At 33.2% G+C, this 17,698-nt stretch overlaps 1 protein-coding gene across 1 annotated transcript in view; it reads left to right on the top strand.

Moving 5' to 3' along the window:
• The first annotated feature begins 5,290 nt into the window (after positions 1–5,290).
• The window catches only part of LOC105798591 (myosin-8), a 32,335-nt gene continuing 19,927 nt past the window's right edge, over positions 5,291–17,698 (top strand). Inside the window, exons 1-10 of the mRNA XM_012628710.2 lie at positions 5,291–5,431; positions 7,055–7,198; positions 13,468–13,613; positions 13,688–13,847; positions 14,009–14,067; positions 14,167–14,326; positions 16,854–17,003; positions 17,087–17,223; positions 17,321–17,467; positions 17,579–17,680. Coding sequence (XP_012484164.2) covers positions 5,291–5,431; positions 7,055–7,198; positions 13,468–13,613; positions 13,688–13,847; positions 14,009–14,067; positions 14,167–14,326; positions 16,854–17,003; positions 17,087–17,223; positions 17,321–17,467; positions 17,579–17,680 — 1,346 coding nt within the window. The remainder of the gene's footprint in view (positions 5,432–7,054; positions 7,199–13,467; positions 13,614–13,687; positions 13,848–14,008; positions 14,068–14,166; positions 14,327–16,853; positions 17,004–17,086; positions 17,224–17,320; positions 17,468–17,578; positions 17,681–17,698) is intronic.

The raw sequence follows: 17,698 nt of genomic DNA, 5'->3' as shown, positions 1-17,698 counted from the left end.
TTTAATTTCTATTTTTTTTATTTTTTTCTAGTTGTTTCTTCGGCTGTTTTGCATTGATTTCTCTCTGCAAGTGTCAGACGCGTGTGGAGGAGGTTGGCGTGCGATAGCGCGGCGACAGCAGTGATAGGCCTAGGTGCGGCGGCAGGCTAGTGTTTAGGGTTTATTTTTGCTTAAATGTTTTAGGCTAATTGGGCTAGGGTTAGTTTTGGGTTATTGGTTTTAGTTTGGGTCATCTGATTGGGCTAGCTTTTGGGCCTGATATGTAATGGGTTTTAGTTTGGGTTCTTTGGCCTGTAAATGGACTATTAATTTTGGACTCTTTTATTTATTTATTTATTTGGTTTGGGTTTTGTTTTGAAATGTGGCCTAGGTCAAAATTAGCTTATTACAGCTATCATTTTCTAACAAAAAAAATATTTTTTTATATTTTTGTATATGATTTTATTAGTTTGAACTACACAATTGAATATATTAATTATCATTTAATTAATGTTACAGTTAAATACTAATTAAAATTAAGATTAACATTCGAACTTAAGTATTTTCAAACAAATACAATCTAAATAATATCAACAAAAAGTGGAGATTATTAATATTGGTAAGTTTGAAGTGTCTCAAAAATAATAGAGTATTAAAGTAATGGTTTTCAAAAAGAAATTTCAATTCATATTCAAATGAGTATGACAATGGCACAAGAAAGATGAAAGATTATTTTAATCAATGATCACACTTATTTAGTTTATTCTACGTATTATACTACGTTTATTTTAAACTTACCCTTATTCATTTTCCTTATCATTCTATTGTTTAGTGTGAAAGTGTACACTCTTATTAATTTTAGTTTTACTTTATGCTATTTTTCTAATTACTATTATTATACTTATAATTTATAAAAATATCAAATTTACAGTGATAATAAATTTATATTTAATTATTATAAATTTATAATTGTTTAAGAAATTTGTAACTACAAAATAATTAATTACATTAAAAGTCCAATGTTGATTGAAGATAATGACGAGGATTATAAATTAAAGAAGAAGATCAAGATAGAAGATGTTGACGAGAATAATAGATTGATGTAAAATATTAACATAGAAAATTTAAATATATTTTTAATATCATTAGTGTTTATACATTTTATTTTATTTTAAAATTTTAGGAAGCTAGAATTTTTAAATTGTCTATATATACTTCTATTTAAAATATTTTAGAAACTTGAAGTTTTTAAATTTGTTTTAATTAATTTCATATTTTTATAATACAACTAAATGATTTAATAGTTATTTCAATTATAAAACAAACTATTATAAAATTTTAAAATTATATTGTAATAGTCTCATCTCAATTAAATAAGTTGATTTTGAACAAAATTCACAAATTTAATTTGATTATATTTGATGCAAATTGAAGTTATTTTTTTATTTAGTAGCATTGATATTTGGTCCTAAATTAGAAAAAAATTTAATATAAAATGTTGAAAATAATTTTTAATATTAAAACTAAAAAATGAATTTAATGTTTTAACATTGAATTTAAAATTAATAGTAAATTCGATAATATCAATACATTAAAATTGTAATTAATTTCATCTATTATTAATGCACACATTCAAATTGAATGAAACTCTAATTTCAATTCTCAAAATATTTTCTTTTAGAATTTAATCTTTAAGATATTTGCATAAAATTTTAAGATAGAGTTGCTTTATCTTTATTCAAACTCGTGTTAAATAATTTATCCTCAAGTACAATATTTTTATTATAATTTAAACTGTTCAATTTAATTAAAAATAATATCTTATTATTTTAAATTATTTTTATTTAAACCGGTGTTAATTTTATTATCAGACAACAAAACACATAAAAAATATATACACAAATAATACCATATACAAAGAGGAACTATTATAAGCAAGTACATATATATAACATATATTTTATAATTGAAAATAATACATTATTATAATAATTACGGAATAAAATATATTATTAAATAATAAAAATATAAACATGTAATATCGAAAACTTAGTGATAGTAAAATGTATAATACATGTTTATGTAAATGCATCATCTGTTAAAGTTAAGTTTTATTTTATAAATGTTTTGATATAACAAATATAATGTTTTTGAATAAAATTTGATAAATTTTAAGTGACAAGTTGTTTCAAAATATTTTTAAGAGAGAAACTTTTAAATCTATCTTTCAAACACTTTGATAAACATTTTTTTCAAATATTTTTATCAAGTGTAAAACTGCTCTCAGGGATAAAATATCGATACCTTTTATATGGTATCGATATCCTGACCCAAATATTGATACCCTTGCCTGGTACTGGTACCAATTTGAGCTTTGAAGTTTAAAAAAATTGAGCAAAATTTAAAAGTAACAATACCCTTAACAAAGTATTGATACTATTTTACGATTTTATATTTTGAAACTTAAAGAAAAATTGCCCGAGTATTGATACTCTCCCTAAGGTATCAATATCTCATACAAGTATTGATACATTTCTTATTGTATCGATACTTCAGGCTTAACAATCACTGAATTTAAGGATTAAATGCCCAAAGTATCGATACCTCTTCAAATGTATCGATACCTTTTGTTGCAAGAGTCATTAATATTCTGATTTTTACACCTCTAACAGCTGAATTCATTTTCCCAACAACCCCAACTGTTGAAAATCAATATGAGGCTATAAATACCAACTTCTAAAGCTTCTACAACAATAAGAGAGATTACAAGAGATTAAAAAGCTATCAAGAAACATCAAGAAATCTATTACCAACTTTTTGTGGTTAAAATTTTCATCTCTCTTATAAACACTTACGAACATTCATTATATTTTCTTAGCTCAAGTGTTTTTATTGGGTGTGTCTTCATTTGCAAACATTCTAATCTTATGAGGATTATTTCTTTATTTGCTTATTTATTTGTTGTTTGGGAGGGTTTGTGTCTTAAGATCTGTGTAGAAATCTTAAGGGAGTTGTAAGGTTAAACTTTGTCCTCAAAGATTCATCAAATGAGTGAATCTGAAAAAATTCTTGGTGGTATAAAGCTAAAATAGTTGAGTAGACAATTGGAACTGAACCAGTCTAAAATCACTCTGTTCATTGTCTCATTTTCTTATCCTTCCTTCCACAAAATTTTTAAAGGCTCAATTCATCCCTTTTGGCTATTTTGGTTGATCAATTGAGCTAACATCATCAATTACATAAGTTATTTTGATAGATAGCATTTTTTTTCTTAAATTACTGAGATTTTTTTAGTACATGATATTTATATATGTAATTGTCATTAGATTTTATCATATTCATGTGGGTAAATGAAAATATTTTACATTAAAAATATAATTATAAAAATATTTCAACAAATGATTATTGATGAGGTAGGTAATAATTTTTATATCTTGTTGGTGTTGTGTTCGATTTTCAACTAATATTTTTCAGTTATTTTATTTGAGGACTATATAAAATATGAAAAGATAAAATATATTTGTAATAATATTAATTACCTTTTAAAGTAAGAATGTTTTAGTAATTTCACAATTTAGTTGGCATCTATTTGACTTGTGATACCAATTTAGTCATGTTTTATATGTAGTATAGTATAAATAAAGTAAATATATTTTAATAATTTTATGACTTTGTTTGTATTGAGTTAATTCAATGACACCAATTCAATCAACCATTTTATATATAGTATAAATAATAAATTTTTAATCCAAGGAATTGTAATAATATTGTTATAATAATATCTAAAAATATTATGAACTTGTACATTTTCAATAGTCCGGAAACTTTTTCCACTCCCTATAAAACATATGTACTTCATTATCCAAACGGAAGCATTTTGTTAATTCGCAAAATCCAGTAAAAGGAAGGCACTCTCAGTAAATATCCTCCAAATTCAAGGGTAAATAAGGAATTTTGTATTGTAAATGTCGAGTTCACGCTTTTACGTCGTTCTGGAAAACTAAAAAACGGGAGGGAGAAGAAGAACGAAGAAAAGTTACAGAGACGAGGGAGTGTTTGTGTATATTTTTGATGTTTGCACTCTCATGCATTGACATATAGGTGTTTAAAGGTCTGCAATTGTTTTATATATACAAATATATTACCGAATAAAAGACAATATATCATATTATTGGATAATCAATGTGACCTCTTCTTCACCCCTTTCACTTTCCTATGAAAACGAAATGGAAAGGAACGGCATTGCCAATAATGATTGTCTACAATTGTAGAGAGGCAAGGAAGAGATGCATTTGGTCCAATTAGGGAAAAGATATAGGGAGGAAGCAAGGAGTGTGGAAGTTGTGTTTCTTGGTTGACCATAGAGGCAGGGATTTGGAGGGATTTTTTTTTTTTTATGACGATTCGTTTCGCATTTATGCGTTGAAGGATATCAAGGGTTTATTGGCTCTGCCTTGGATCTGAATCTAATCAGAAACAATGGTTTGCATTTTGTTTCCTCTATGATTTTATTTATTTTCACTCTTTTCCTCTTTTTTTCCTATGTACCGTTAATTGTTTCTGTTGATTTTGGATTCTATTTCGTGAATGAAGAGGTAGCTCATTTAACTCCAATTTTGTAATCAAATTGAAAACTGTTTCTACTTTTTTTCCTGGATGCTGTTTGTTTCTTCTATTTCGTTGTTGGGTTGATTCAGAAATGTTTAAATGTGAATTATTGGGTTTTGAGATCTCTTTTTTTTAAAGTTCATTATGATTATACCCTTTTTTTTTATGAGAGAAAATTAGTTTTCTTTAACTAATTTCAGTTTCTAGAGCCTCATTTCTCTTTTTCTTGGTAGTCAGGATTCTTGATAGATAGTAATCTGGAAATTCTTATTTGAAATCAATAGAAAAATAGCACTATAGGAATTTTCTTAACGCAATTCAGTCAATAATTTTCCCACAGCAGTGTGAGCATAAAATACTAGCCTCGTGTGAAGCAGCTAGCTTAGTAGAACTTACGGCAGCTTAGGGTGTTGACAGCCTTAGCCCTGTCTTTTAAGAGTTCGTTTTATTGACTTGAATATGTGATTTCCAAGTAAAAAATTAATAATGTTTTACTTGTTAATTGAAGGATGTTACAAAATTGTTTTAGATAATTATAGGGTGAGAAAGATGCAGAATAACCAAAGAACAGAGGCATTGGATGGTGGTCAGAAGATGCACTGTATAACCCTTTTGCTAGCCCTATATATCTAATTGCACAATGCAACTTAATTTTATGTTAATGAGTCTCTATTCCTTCACCTAGATATGCTGATGATTTGGCATGGTGTCACAGGTTGCTCCATCCAATATTATTGCTGGATCTATTGTTTGGGTGGAGGACCCTGAGGTAGCTTGGATAGATGGGGAAGTTAAAGAAATTAAAGGGGAAAAGATTACAGTAAAATGTACATCAGGGAAACTGGTGAGTATTTGTTATACTCTTTTTATTTTTTATGTTATAGAAGGACCAAAATATAATATTTTGATTACCTTTTATTGCTAAATATGTTAAACTTCCATCCAATAATAGTTTAGATACAAACCAATGATTTACTTATTTCATGAAGGATTTTTTGCTTTGTTTCTTGCGGTTATGAAACATGTTTATGTATATTAAACTGGAATCGAAGACTTGGCATACAGAAAATCACTATCATCCTCGTTTAATGAACTTGGAAGTTTTAAATTATATTACTGAATTTCCTTCACGAGATGATATGATTTTCATTTTGTTTTGTGAATATCTAGAGATTATGGCTAAACAATATATCATTCCAAAAAAAATACAAATGTAGCAAACGTGGAAGACTATAGAAGATGTTATTGGTCTTCTAGTACTTGGTTACCAATTGTTTACTATATGTTACAAGATAAGTTGGTGGAATTTAGTTTAAGCTGGGATTTCTTTTGACCTTGTTGATAGGATACTTTTAGGTAAAATAAGATATAAGCACATATAGAGACCTAGAAATGAAACCTTCTAACTTTTGAGTTTCGTCTAGGTTTCTGCTCAAAATTACTTTGAGACCATTATGCTAGTGTTGACATATAAGTTAAACCCCCCTAATGTTTTACTCATGATTTTATATATATATATATATATAGGTAGTGCCATCGTATCTAATGTGATGGACTGTGGCAATAGAAGGGCTCCTTTGTTAAGTCATATATAGTGTAGGGTGTTAATTTCTTGTAGTTGGAAGTGCAAGGAGGTGTTAGCATTTTGAATCAAATGTGGGTGGTCTTGCTAACCCTTCAAATTAGGGGATATTGCTTATGCTTGGTTTTTGGGTTAGAAAGCAAAATGTAATTTTTATTTTAAAATATGAGCTAATGCTGAGAAATTGGAACTATTTAAATGTGTAAGGCTACACGAGATAATAATTTTTTTGAACAGAAAAAAGGGTGGTAGAACGGATAAATGCATGTTGATCATGTATCATTTGTGCTAAATATGCACTCGGAAGTTCATTTTACAGCTCTTGTTGCATAACTATTCATGTTGGCTGTCCAGAATCCAGATATTCAACTGTTCATTTCCTGCGAAAGAATAAATAAATAAATTAAGAAAAGAGGCTTTCCATTCATTCAAAAATCAAAATACTGCAATAAGCAAACTAATCCTAGATATGTTTTATGCTTTAGAGAAGGACCTATTGGAGTGATTAATAAGGAAATAAGAATAGGATCTTCACTGGAGCAGTAACTTCAAGAAATATTAGGGCTCAGAATATTCAGCTAGCGTATAATCTGGTAAAGACAACAAAAGGCTTGAATTGTGGATTTTTCCTTATATTTACTTTTATTCTTACTTTCTTCTAGGAGGTCATGCTTCATTGTTGCTGCTGGTTTAAAACTTCTTGTTAAACTTTTGTTGTGTAAAATGTAGATCTTTCAATGGTAAAACATATGTCTTCAGATTATAGACATGGTTCACTTTCAGCGATAGGCATCTTTCTTCAAGCTCTAATTTTCCTTCACTATATAGCATGAAATCAGAGTTTGAAAGGCTTTTGGGTTTTTCGTTCCCTTTTACCTTGTGTAGGTTGTGAGCAAGACATCTAATGTGTATCCAAAGGACCCTGAATTTCCTCCCTCTGGTGTTGATGATATGACAAAGCTAGCATATTTGCATGAACCTGGAGTTCTACAGAATTTAAGATGTCGATTTGATATTAATGAAATATATGTAAGTATATAAGACGATTTGCATCCTGTTATCCATTTCATTTTATTGTTAAAATGTTTAGAGTTGGCAAAGGTTTCTCAATGTTGAGAGAGAATCTTTTAGAGAAAAAAGAGTTTTTATTCTGTCATTTTTTGTTAGTTACAATAAACTCTATATATACATGGTAAAAATCCTAAAACAAGAAACAACCATAAAGCATGATATCAAGCCCTTATAATGGGCACAAAATACAACAAATACTCCTAAAATATCTCTACCAAGCACCAGTTCACATCCCTTGATTTTGACACCCCCTCAAGTTGGGATATGAATGTCTATCATGTGCTACATGGATTTCATGTTCTTGAAAATAGTTTGAGGTAATGCCTTTTTAACAATGTTTGTAATCTGGTGACATGTAGCTAGGTAGACTAGTAACACAATTGGTGGCCCTAGCATTTTTAATTGTCTTCCACAAGTCCAATATCTGAAATGCACACATAATTGGGAGGAATCAAGCAACACAATTGGTGGCCCTTGTAAACTTGTATGTAGCAATTTACAATCAAGATTGAGCACAAACAGTAATGCACCACAAATTATATCCTTAACTGAAGTTGTACCAGTCACCTTAGGGAGAATGATGAGCAATAAGTGTAAAAACACTCAGAGGAAAAATTCTGTTATATTGCTACTGCTTTAGTTTACGACTTTATAAAGAGAAAATAATCATTTTAAAGGAAATAAATCCTAATCCCTAAGAATCAAGAATTGATATCGTAATTTCCTAAGAATCAAGAATCGAGATTAGTTTCTATTTACAAGAGATCACAATGATTTCTATCCTTAATTATAGGGATTCCAATACCATCGATTTCTATCCTTAATTATAGGATTCCAACACTCCCCTCAAGTTGGAGTGTAGATGTTAATCAAACCCGACTTGCCACTAAGTTCTTCAAACATGTTTCGCTCAAACTTTTGGTTAACATGTCGCAACTTGTTGTCTAGTAGGTAGGTAGATGATGCATACTTCTCCGAGTGTACTTTTTCTTTTATAAAGTGACGATCTATTTCCACATGTTTGGTCCGATCATGATGCATGGATTATGTGCTATCTTGACAAAGACACTGGTTGTCACAAGACATCTTCATAGGTCCGGTAAAAGGCACTTTTAGTTCTCCCATAAGTCTTTGTATCCAAACTCCTTCGCATATACCATGAGATAGTGCTCGATACTCTGCCTCTGACCGCCTGCGTGCTACCACAGATTGTTTTTGCTCCTCCACGTCCACGAGATTACCCCAAACATAACTACAATAGCCGCTTGTAGGCGCCTATCATTAATGTAACCCCGCCATCTGCATCGATTGTAGACTTCCACGCTTCGTTGATAGTCTTCTTGAAGTACAGGCCTTTACCAGAGCTCCTTTTAGGTATCTTAGTATTCTATATGCAGCTTCAGTGCTTCTCCTCGGGCATGCATATCTTGGCTAATAACACTCACATTGAAGGCTATGTCTAGACGGGTGTGAGATAGGTAGATGAGCCTTCCTACTAGACGTTGATATCTCCCCCTGTCGATTTCTTCTCCATCCTCATTAGTTCCCAATTTGAGGTTAAACTCCATAGGAGTTTCTACCGGTTTGTCTTGCCCATGAAACCAACTTCCGACAAGAGATCAAGAACATATTTCCTTTGGGAAATGAAGATACATTTTTTCGACCTTGCTACCACCATACCAAGAAAATATTTAAGACTCCCCAAGTCTTTAAGTTCAAACTCTGTACCAAGAAATTTTTTCAATCTCAAAATTTCGCTCGAGTCATTTCCTGTTATTATTATATCATCAACATAAACGATAAGGATGCAGCATTTACCCTCTTCCGAGTGCTTGTAGAACATGGTGTGGTCTGCCTGTCCTTGAATGTAGTTTTTGCTAGTCATAGCTTTTGCAAATCGGCTGAACCACGCTCGTGGAGATTGTTTCAGCCCATACAAGGACTTCTTCAACTTACACACTTGGTCCTTGTTTTCTTCAAACCCTAGTGGGAAATCCATATACACCTCCTCATTTAATTCCCCGTTGAGAAAAGCATTTTTTACATCCAATTGAGTCAAGTGCCAATCAAGGTTGGCAGCAAGAGATAGCAGGACCCGAATGGTGTTTAGCTTGGCAACCGGTGCAAACGTCTCGTTGTAGTCGAGACCATAAGTTTGGGTGAATCCCTTAGCCACAAGTCGAGCTTTGTATCGGTCAATACGGCCATCGGGTTTAAATTTCGTAGTGAAAATCCATTTGCACCCTACGGTTTTTTTCCCTTTAGGCAGATCCGAGACTTCCCATGTTTCATTGTTTTTGAGGGCCTTCATTTCTTCCATCACGGCTTGTCTCCACTCAGCTGATTCAAGAGCCTCTTCTATATTTTTTGGAATTTTTACAGAATCAACATTAGTCACAAAAGCTTTGTAAGACTTAGATAAATTTCCATAGGATACAAACCGAGAAATAGGATGTTGAGTGCAGCTCCTTGTACCCTTTCGAACTGCAATTGGAAGATAGATGGATGGTGACGGAGGTGGGACTTCTGCTTCAGAACAGTCCTCGGTTGGAGATGTAATTGGCAATCTTCAGACGGTTTAGGAGAACGATTCCGTCGGAGCAAACCCAGATTCTTTGTTTTCCTTGATCAAGTGGTCATTGTACTTGATGGAGGTATTGTCATTGGGAAGGACGGTGTTAAATTCTTGTCAGTATAGGGAAACAACTAAATCTGGGATAGTAGTAGTAGGATCAAAGGTATAATGAGGAGAGTATTAAGGGTCTCATCTTCATTAAAATCTCCCCGAAGATGAGATGTCGCAAAGTATGGTTCATTTTCAAAGAAGGTAACATCTCGAGAGACAAACATTCGCGCAATGTTGGTGAGTAACACTTATAGCCTTTTTGTGTAGGGGAATATCCAATGAAGATACAGGTGTGGGCTCGAGGATCAAGTTTGGATTGATTTGGTTGATGGTTATGGACAAAAGCTTTACAAATTAATATTTTGGTGGAAGATTAGGGACATGAAATAGAGGAAGGCCTTTAAAAGAGTATTTAGAGGTGTTTGGAAATTGAGGATCTTTGATGGCATTCGGTTTATGAGATAGCAGCAATGGGATGACTTCTCCCCACAAGTATTTTGGAACATTCATAGTGAACATTATGGCTCGAGCCACATCAAGAAGATGACGATTTTTCCTCTCAGAGATCCCGTTTTGTTGAGGAGTGTCAGGACAAGAGCTTTGGTGTATAATGCCTTGGTCAGAAAGGTATGGACTTAAGACAGAGTTGAAGTATTCTCTCCCATTGTCAGTACGGAGGGTATGTATGGTAGAGTTGAATTGGGTTCGAACCATTGAGTGAAAATTTTGGAATACTTTGGGTGTTTCAGATTTTTCTTTGAGTAGATAGACCCAATGACCTAGTATGATCATCAATGAATGTTATAAACCATCTAGCCCTGTAATATTTTTCACTCATTGGCTCCCCATAGGTCACTATGGATTAACGAAAAAGGTTGGGACCGAATATGTGGTTTTAATGGGTATGGCACACGGTATGTTTAGATAATTGGCAAATTTCACACTTCAAGGAATTAATACTTTTATTTCAAATAACAATGGAAGATGTTTTTCAAATACACAAAGTTTGATGTCCTAACCTACGGTGCCATAACATAATAGTGTCCTCTTTTGCAAAGGGATAGAGCCAATCCCCTTGTGTAATGTTTTTATTCCAAATATATAGTCCATCATCAACTTTAGCAAAGCCAATCATCCTCCCGATTTACATCAGATCACACAACCAATTGCGTAAAATTCAGCAAGAACTTTTTCATCCTTAGTAAGTTTACTAATTGAAAGTAAATTACAGGACAAGTTTGGAACATGTAGGACTTTATCGAGAGAAAATTCTCATCATTTGTACTTCTCCTATTCCATACCACGGTGAGTAAGAACCGCCACCTATGCGGATTCGGATTTGTTATGACAAGGAGTGTAGGTGTGAAACAATGTGGAGTCACCGTCATGTGATCGAGGCGCTCGAATCGAGTATCCAAGGAGATTGATTATTAGATTCAAAAGCAATGTTGAGGGCGTACCTTGAGTTGCTAGAGATCCATGAGTAGTGGGAGTACCAAGTATCTTATGGAGAGTCTCAAGTCGTGTTTTGTTAGCGAACATCAAGAACATCATCGCAGTAGTGGAGGATAACATGGCGATCTTATTATCCTTCATTTTTTTCGGATAGCCATGGAGTTTGAAGCATTTTTCTTTTGTATGACCAACACGATTGCAAAGACTACACCATGGTCTTGTTGATCCGTAATCATTTCCAAGACGCTTTTGTGGTCAGGACCTTTGGAGATGAGAGCAGAGGTTTCATGGGACGATTAGAAATTGGAGTCATAGGTTTAGGTTCCTTTGAATCTCCCATCATGACAAGACGACGCTTTTCTTCTCTTCTAACTTCGCAAATGCTTCACCGATCGTTGGAAGAGGTGATCTACCTGAATTCGCCACGGACCTCATCTAACTCACGGTTCGATCCTGCTAAAAACTCATAAAGACGTTCATTGTTGAGATGGACCATAAACTGTTGTGTTCTAAGCCTTCACCCCAATCGCCTCATAATACATATCCGCTTCTTGCCACAAAATTTTCAAATTGTTATAGTAGTGAGTTACCTCGAGTGTTCCTTGTCGGATGTCCTTTAACTTAAGCTTGATTTCAAATACTTGGGAGGCGTTTCCAAGATCTGAGTAGTTTTCTTTGACTGCATCCCACATGTCTTTTGCAGTTTTGAAAAAAAGATAGGTGCGGCTTATATGGCCTTCCATCGAATTGATTAGCCAAGCCATTACAATTGAATTGTTGAGTTCCCAAGTGGCATAAGTAGGATCAACCATGGTTGGTCGTGGGATTTCTCCATTGATGTACCCTAATTTGCCACGACCACGAATCACCATAAGAACCGATTGAGACCATTGCAAGAAGTTCTTCCCATTTAGCCGATGATTGGTGATTATAAGGGAGGAATTAATTTCACCTTGAGTGATTCCCTGATTGATATTCTGAGTTATTTGTGATGTCTCAGTTTCAGAGAAATTCTCATTGATATCACCCATTGGAGGACTAAACCACGTAAATTTTAGTAAGGAATTTAGAGAAAAAATAGGATCGAGTGAATCCTATAGCCCGATGCCATGTAAAAACACTCGGAGGAAAAATTCATTATATTGCTACTGCTTTAGTTTACGACTTTATAAAGAGAAAATAATCATTTTAAAGGAAATAAATCCTAATCCCTAAGAATCGATAATTGATATCGTAATTTCCTAAGAATCAAGAATCGAGATTAGTTTCTATTTACAAGAGATCACAATGATTTCTATCCTTAATTATAGGGATTCCAATACCATCGATTTCTATCCTTAATTATAGGGATTCCAACAATAAGTACCAATGCATTATCACAACATGGACTATATTTATGAAAAATAGTGAAATATCTTGCCATATGATTGAAAGTCCTTGAATCCAAAAAACCACAAGCTGGTTTTCCCATGTCTAATACTTATAGTAATTGGATAATTACCATTTTGTGCTATTGAGATTCTCAGGTAGAAATCATCTCTAAGACTGAGTTTCTTCTGTTGTTCACCATGGCTGATTTTAGGATTTTTGTTGTTTTTATCTTCTTAGGAATGATTCTGAACCCGCTCTAATAACAATTTGAGAGTGGATTTTTTAGAGAGAAAAAAGTTTTATTCTCTATCATACAGTTTTGTTAGTTACAATAGCCTCTCTCTATATACTTGCAAAAAATCCAAAAACAGGAAACAATCACAAAGCATGTACTAAGTCCCTGATAAAGGGCGCAAAATGCGGCAATTTCTCTTAAAATATCTTTACCAATCATTAGTAAACAAAACTTACTCCTAAAATATCTCTGCCAAGTATCAGTTAACATCCTTGATTTATAGACTTAGATTATTTTCTCCATAGCATGTTTGTCAGATTGCATTCCTTTCTATCTTGTTCAATTTAGTATGAATTTATGGAACTATTTACTCAGATTAGTTACTTCACATCTTGTTTCACACATTGCAGTCCTTTTGACCATGGTTTATGATGTCCAACTGTTAACATGTGGCTTTACTTTGTTGCACGGTTGTTCCATTTTTATTCTGGAGATAATGCATTGTTTTCTGAAGCTAAATGTGTTGATGTGTTATTCCAGACCTACACAGGAGGTATATTGATTGCTATAAATCCTTTTCAAAGATTGCCACATTTATATGAAAATCGCGTGATGGAAAAATACAAAGGGGCAAGTGTGGGTGAACTTAGCCCACATCCATTTGCTATTGCAGATTCTGCCTATAGGTAACCTGTTTTTGTGTTCTCTTTTCTTTTGCATTGTTGTTGTGCATTATTAGTGTAATAAATGTTGCAAACAGACAGATGATTAAGGAGCAAATAAGCCAAGCAATTTTGGTAAGTGGGGAAAGTGGAGCTGGTAAAACAGAGAGTACAAAGATGCTTATGCAGTATCTAGCTTTTATGGGAGGGAGAAATAACAACACAGGGGAACGATCTGTGGAGCAAAAGGTCTTGGAGGTATCTCAAACTCCGTAACTTATTCAGTTTTGCAATATGTGAAATTGATCAATTTGATGTTGCATTCTTGGATGTGAGGTTCCCCCTTCCCCTTCTTGGAAACTAAGATTTCTTGAATAAAAGTATTCTTTTTCATATCTTTTTTGTTCTTACCTTTGTAGTCGAATCCTGTTCTAGAAGCATTCGGGAATGCGAAGACTGTCAGAAACAATAATTCAAGGTTGGAAATATTTTCTCATAATTCATTCCTCATGTTTGTGCAAGTCACTTGATTTATTTGACGAAAGACTACCGCTGATTGAATATAATGTAATTTTAGTCGCTTTGGCAAGTTTGTGGAAATTCAGTTCGATGGAAGGGGGAGAATTTCTGGAGCTGCAATAAGGACTTATTTGCTAGAACGATCTCGTGTTTGCCAAGTGTCTGATCCAGAGAGAAACTATCATTGCTTTTACATGCTTTGTGCTGCACCGCCAGAGGTAAAAGTATCTTTGAGTTTTAATAATTCGCATCTAGTTTAAGATGTTTGTTTTAGAAAGACGTTAAGAAAGTGAAACATGTCTAGAACCTAGGATCAAATAGGGAAGGTTCATGGGGGATACGCTGGCATTTTTCATGAATAGACTAACCAAAGATGTTAATGGGGAAAAGGATGTCAATGCTAGTGTGATGTGTAATAGGATGGATGATTTATTAACAAGTGTTGAGAAAGAACTTGGTGAATCAAAGGGCGTGGCTCAGCCATATACAAATGCATCATGGTGGAATAAGGAAGCAAACAAAACTATTAAGAACAAAAGAATCTATTGAAGAATCTTATATATGGATACAATGAGTTTTGAGAATAAAAAAGTAGCAAAGGAGGCCAAGAGAGTTGTAAGGGAAACTAGAGTGAGAGCCTATAAAGGCATTTTTGACAAATTGAACTTAAAAGATGGAGAGGTATATTTATAGTCTTGATTAGATGAAGGAGAAAAGGACTAGATTTAGGAACTAGTAGGTGTTCAAGGATAACAATCTTGTGGTCCTCATTGAAGGTTGAAGAGATTACAAGGAGATGAGGAAATATTTTGATAAGCTCCTCTTATAGCCTTGAATATATTGTTAAAGGACATAAATTGCAATTTTATGTGGATAAGGCCTTTTGAGCTCAAAGGCCTTGTTGTCAAATGAAGATTGGAAAAATAGTAGGTTCGGATGCAATTCCTATCTATGTTTGGAAATTCACCGGCGATGTCAGGGTTGAGTGGTTGACAAACTTATTTAATAGGATATGGAGAAGTGATAAGATGCTTGATGACTGGAGGCAAAGTACCTTGGTGCCTTTATATAAAAACAAGGGCGATATTAGTTTGTTTTCATGCCATGAGATCCACCATTGAAGTGATTCATCTTTTGAAACAAATCATTGAGCGGTTTAGAGTGTCATGGTGAGATTTGGACATGATTTTTGTTTATTTAGAGAAATCTTATGACAGAGTACCTAAAGGCATTCTTTGGTGTGCTTTGAACATGAAGACAGTTTCTTTCAAATATGTTAGGATAATATATGTAAGAGGATGTAGTAATTAACATAAGAACTAGTGGTGGATTTACAGATCAGTTTCTGATTAAAGTAGAGGTGCATCAAGGATTGATTTTGAGTCTTTTTCTCTTTGGAATATTAATGGATGAAATAATGAAAGTCATTCCAAATTAAACAACTTGATAAACACTAAAAGCTTGAAGACCTATTGAGCAGATTGAAGATTGATTACATGAAGTTTATGTTTAGTAGAAAGGGAATAGTGATAAAATGTGATTACACTCGATGGTCAAGTGATATTAATATATATATATATTTGGACAAAGAAATCAATAGTTGAGTGCTTTAAGTACCTAGGTCAATAATTCCTAAATGATGGGCTGATTGGAGAAATTAATCATAGGATCAAGGCTTGGTGGCTTTAGTGGAGAATCACAATAGGAATTCTATTAATTGTAATATACTTTTTTGTTTGAAGGGGAATTTCCATAGACGGTTACCAGATTGGCTTTGCTTTATGGTGCAAAATGTTGGGCTAAAAGAACCAACATACGCAAAAGATAAGTTTGGCTGACATGCAAATATTAAGATGGATGCGTGATAAGACTTGGAAGGATAGGGTTAGAAATAAGGATAGTTGTCTCCAAATTGGAATAGCTCTTATATAGGACAAGGTGAGAGAAAATTGTTTATAGTGGTTTGGCTAGATAGGGCCCGTATTGGGGAATTCAATTTGTTAGAAGGATGGAGCAAATGGACATTGCAAATGGTAAAAGGTTGAAAGGGAAACCAAGAAATAAAAAAGGTTGGATGTGATGCATAATGATGTGAAACTATTAGAATTTGAAGAGAGGATGGTGGTGGATGGGAATGATTGGAAGGGGAGAATTTGTGTATCCGAAGTAAATGTTTCTATGTTTTGGTTCTAGTAGCTGACCCCATATATATTAGAACTAAAGCTTTTTGGTTTAGATTTGGTCTTCACAGGTTAATTCAGGTTTTATTTTGTAAGGAATTCTAAAAAAATCAAGTAGAAGTCTTATTTGCACTTAAGCTTGCTCTTTTGTTTAGATATACGTTTTTTTAAAACAAATGATTATTCTTTTAGACTGAAATGTAGGGTATAAGAAAAGCGGTGATCTTTAAGTTGCTTCAAAAGATCTCTAATAATATATCCTGCAGCACTTTCAAGTTGTATGGGTTAGCGGTGATGAATTCTGGTCATTATTTTGAATTTTTTTCCAAGCTAAAATGTGTTATAATAGCCATGTTTAGAGCTCCATAATCTAGGTTTGCAAAGGACACAGTTAATGCTACATGAGACTAAAACTTTTTTTTAGCCTTGGTGATACCTTTAGTGGTAAAAATGTCAACTCCATTATTCTAACATCAAGTGTTATTTTTGCCTCCATTGAATTTTTTTTGTTATTAAAGAGGCATCTAAAACTTTTATGGTTTTATTTTCTAATACATGTTATCAGGATGTTGAGAAGTTCAAAGTTGGAAATCCACGAACTTTTCATTATTTGAATCAGTCAAATTGTTTTGAGCTGGATGTACTAGATGATTCTAAAGAGTATCTTGAGACAAAGAGAGCTATGGATATTGTTGGGATCAACCAGGCAGAGCAGGTAATGCATCTTGATTGTTATTTTAGCTGGGATATTTGACTATGATTTTTTTTCTTTTGAACCTCTTCTTGTTACTATCTCAGGAGGCAATATTTCGAGTTGTGGCTGCTATTCTACATTTAGGAAATGTTGAGTTTGTAAAGGGAAAGAAAACAGATGGTGCTGAACCTAAAGATGATAAATCTCGGTTGCATCTAAAAACTGCTGCAGACTTATTCATGTAATTCATCATTGCTAGTTTTATACTTAGATATCCATGTTATTGTCTTCAAGGGTATATTTGAATGGAAAAACACTAATATGCCTCTCTTGTTTAGGTGTGATGAAAAGTCTCTTGAAGACTCCTTATCTAAACGTGTTATTGTGACTCGTGGTGATCGCATTACAAAATCTCTTGATCCAGCTACTGCAGCTATCAGCAGGGATGCTTTGGCCAAAATTGTTTATTCAAAATTATTTGACTGGTAACTTTCTATGTACCAGTAGATTCATTCTGGAGAGAAACATGCAAAGGCAGATATTAAATACATCTCATTTATGATTTTTCTGGACATTCTGCACTTTGGTTTTCCCAGGCTCGTTCAGAAGATAAATATTTCTATTGGTCAGGATCCGGAATCAAAATTCTTGATTGGTGTTCTGGATATTTATGGATTTGAGAGTTTCAAGACAAACAGGTGCTTAACTGGTATGCT

The sequence above is a fragment of the Gossypium raimondii genome, chromosome 9 (assembly GCF_025698545.1).
Source record: "Gossypium raimondii isolate GPD5lz chromosome 9, ASM2569854v1, whole genome shotgun sequence".
Lineage (NCBI taxonomy): Eukaryota > Viridiplantae > Streptophyta > Magnoliopsida > Malvales > Malvaceae > Gossypium > Gossypium raimondii.
The sequence above is the reverse complement of the archived record's forward strand: the minus strand, read 5'-3'. Positions and strand labels throughout refer to the sequence as shown.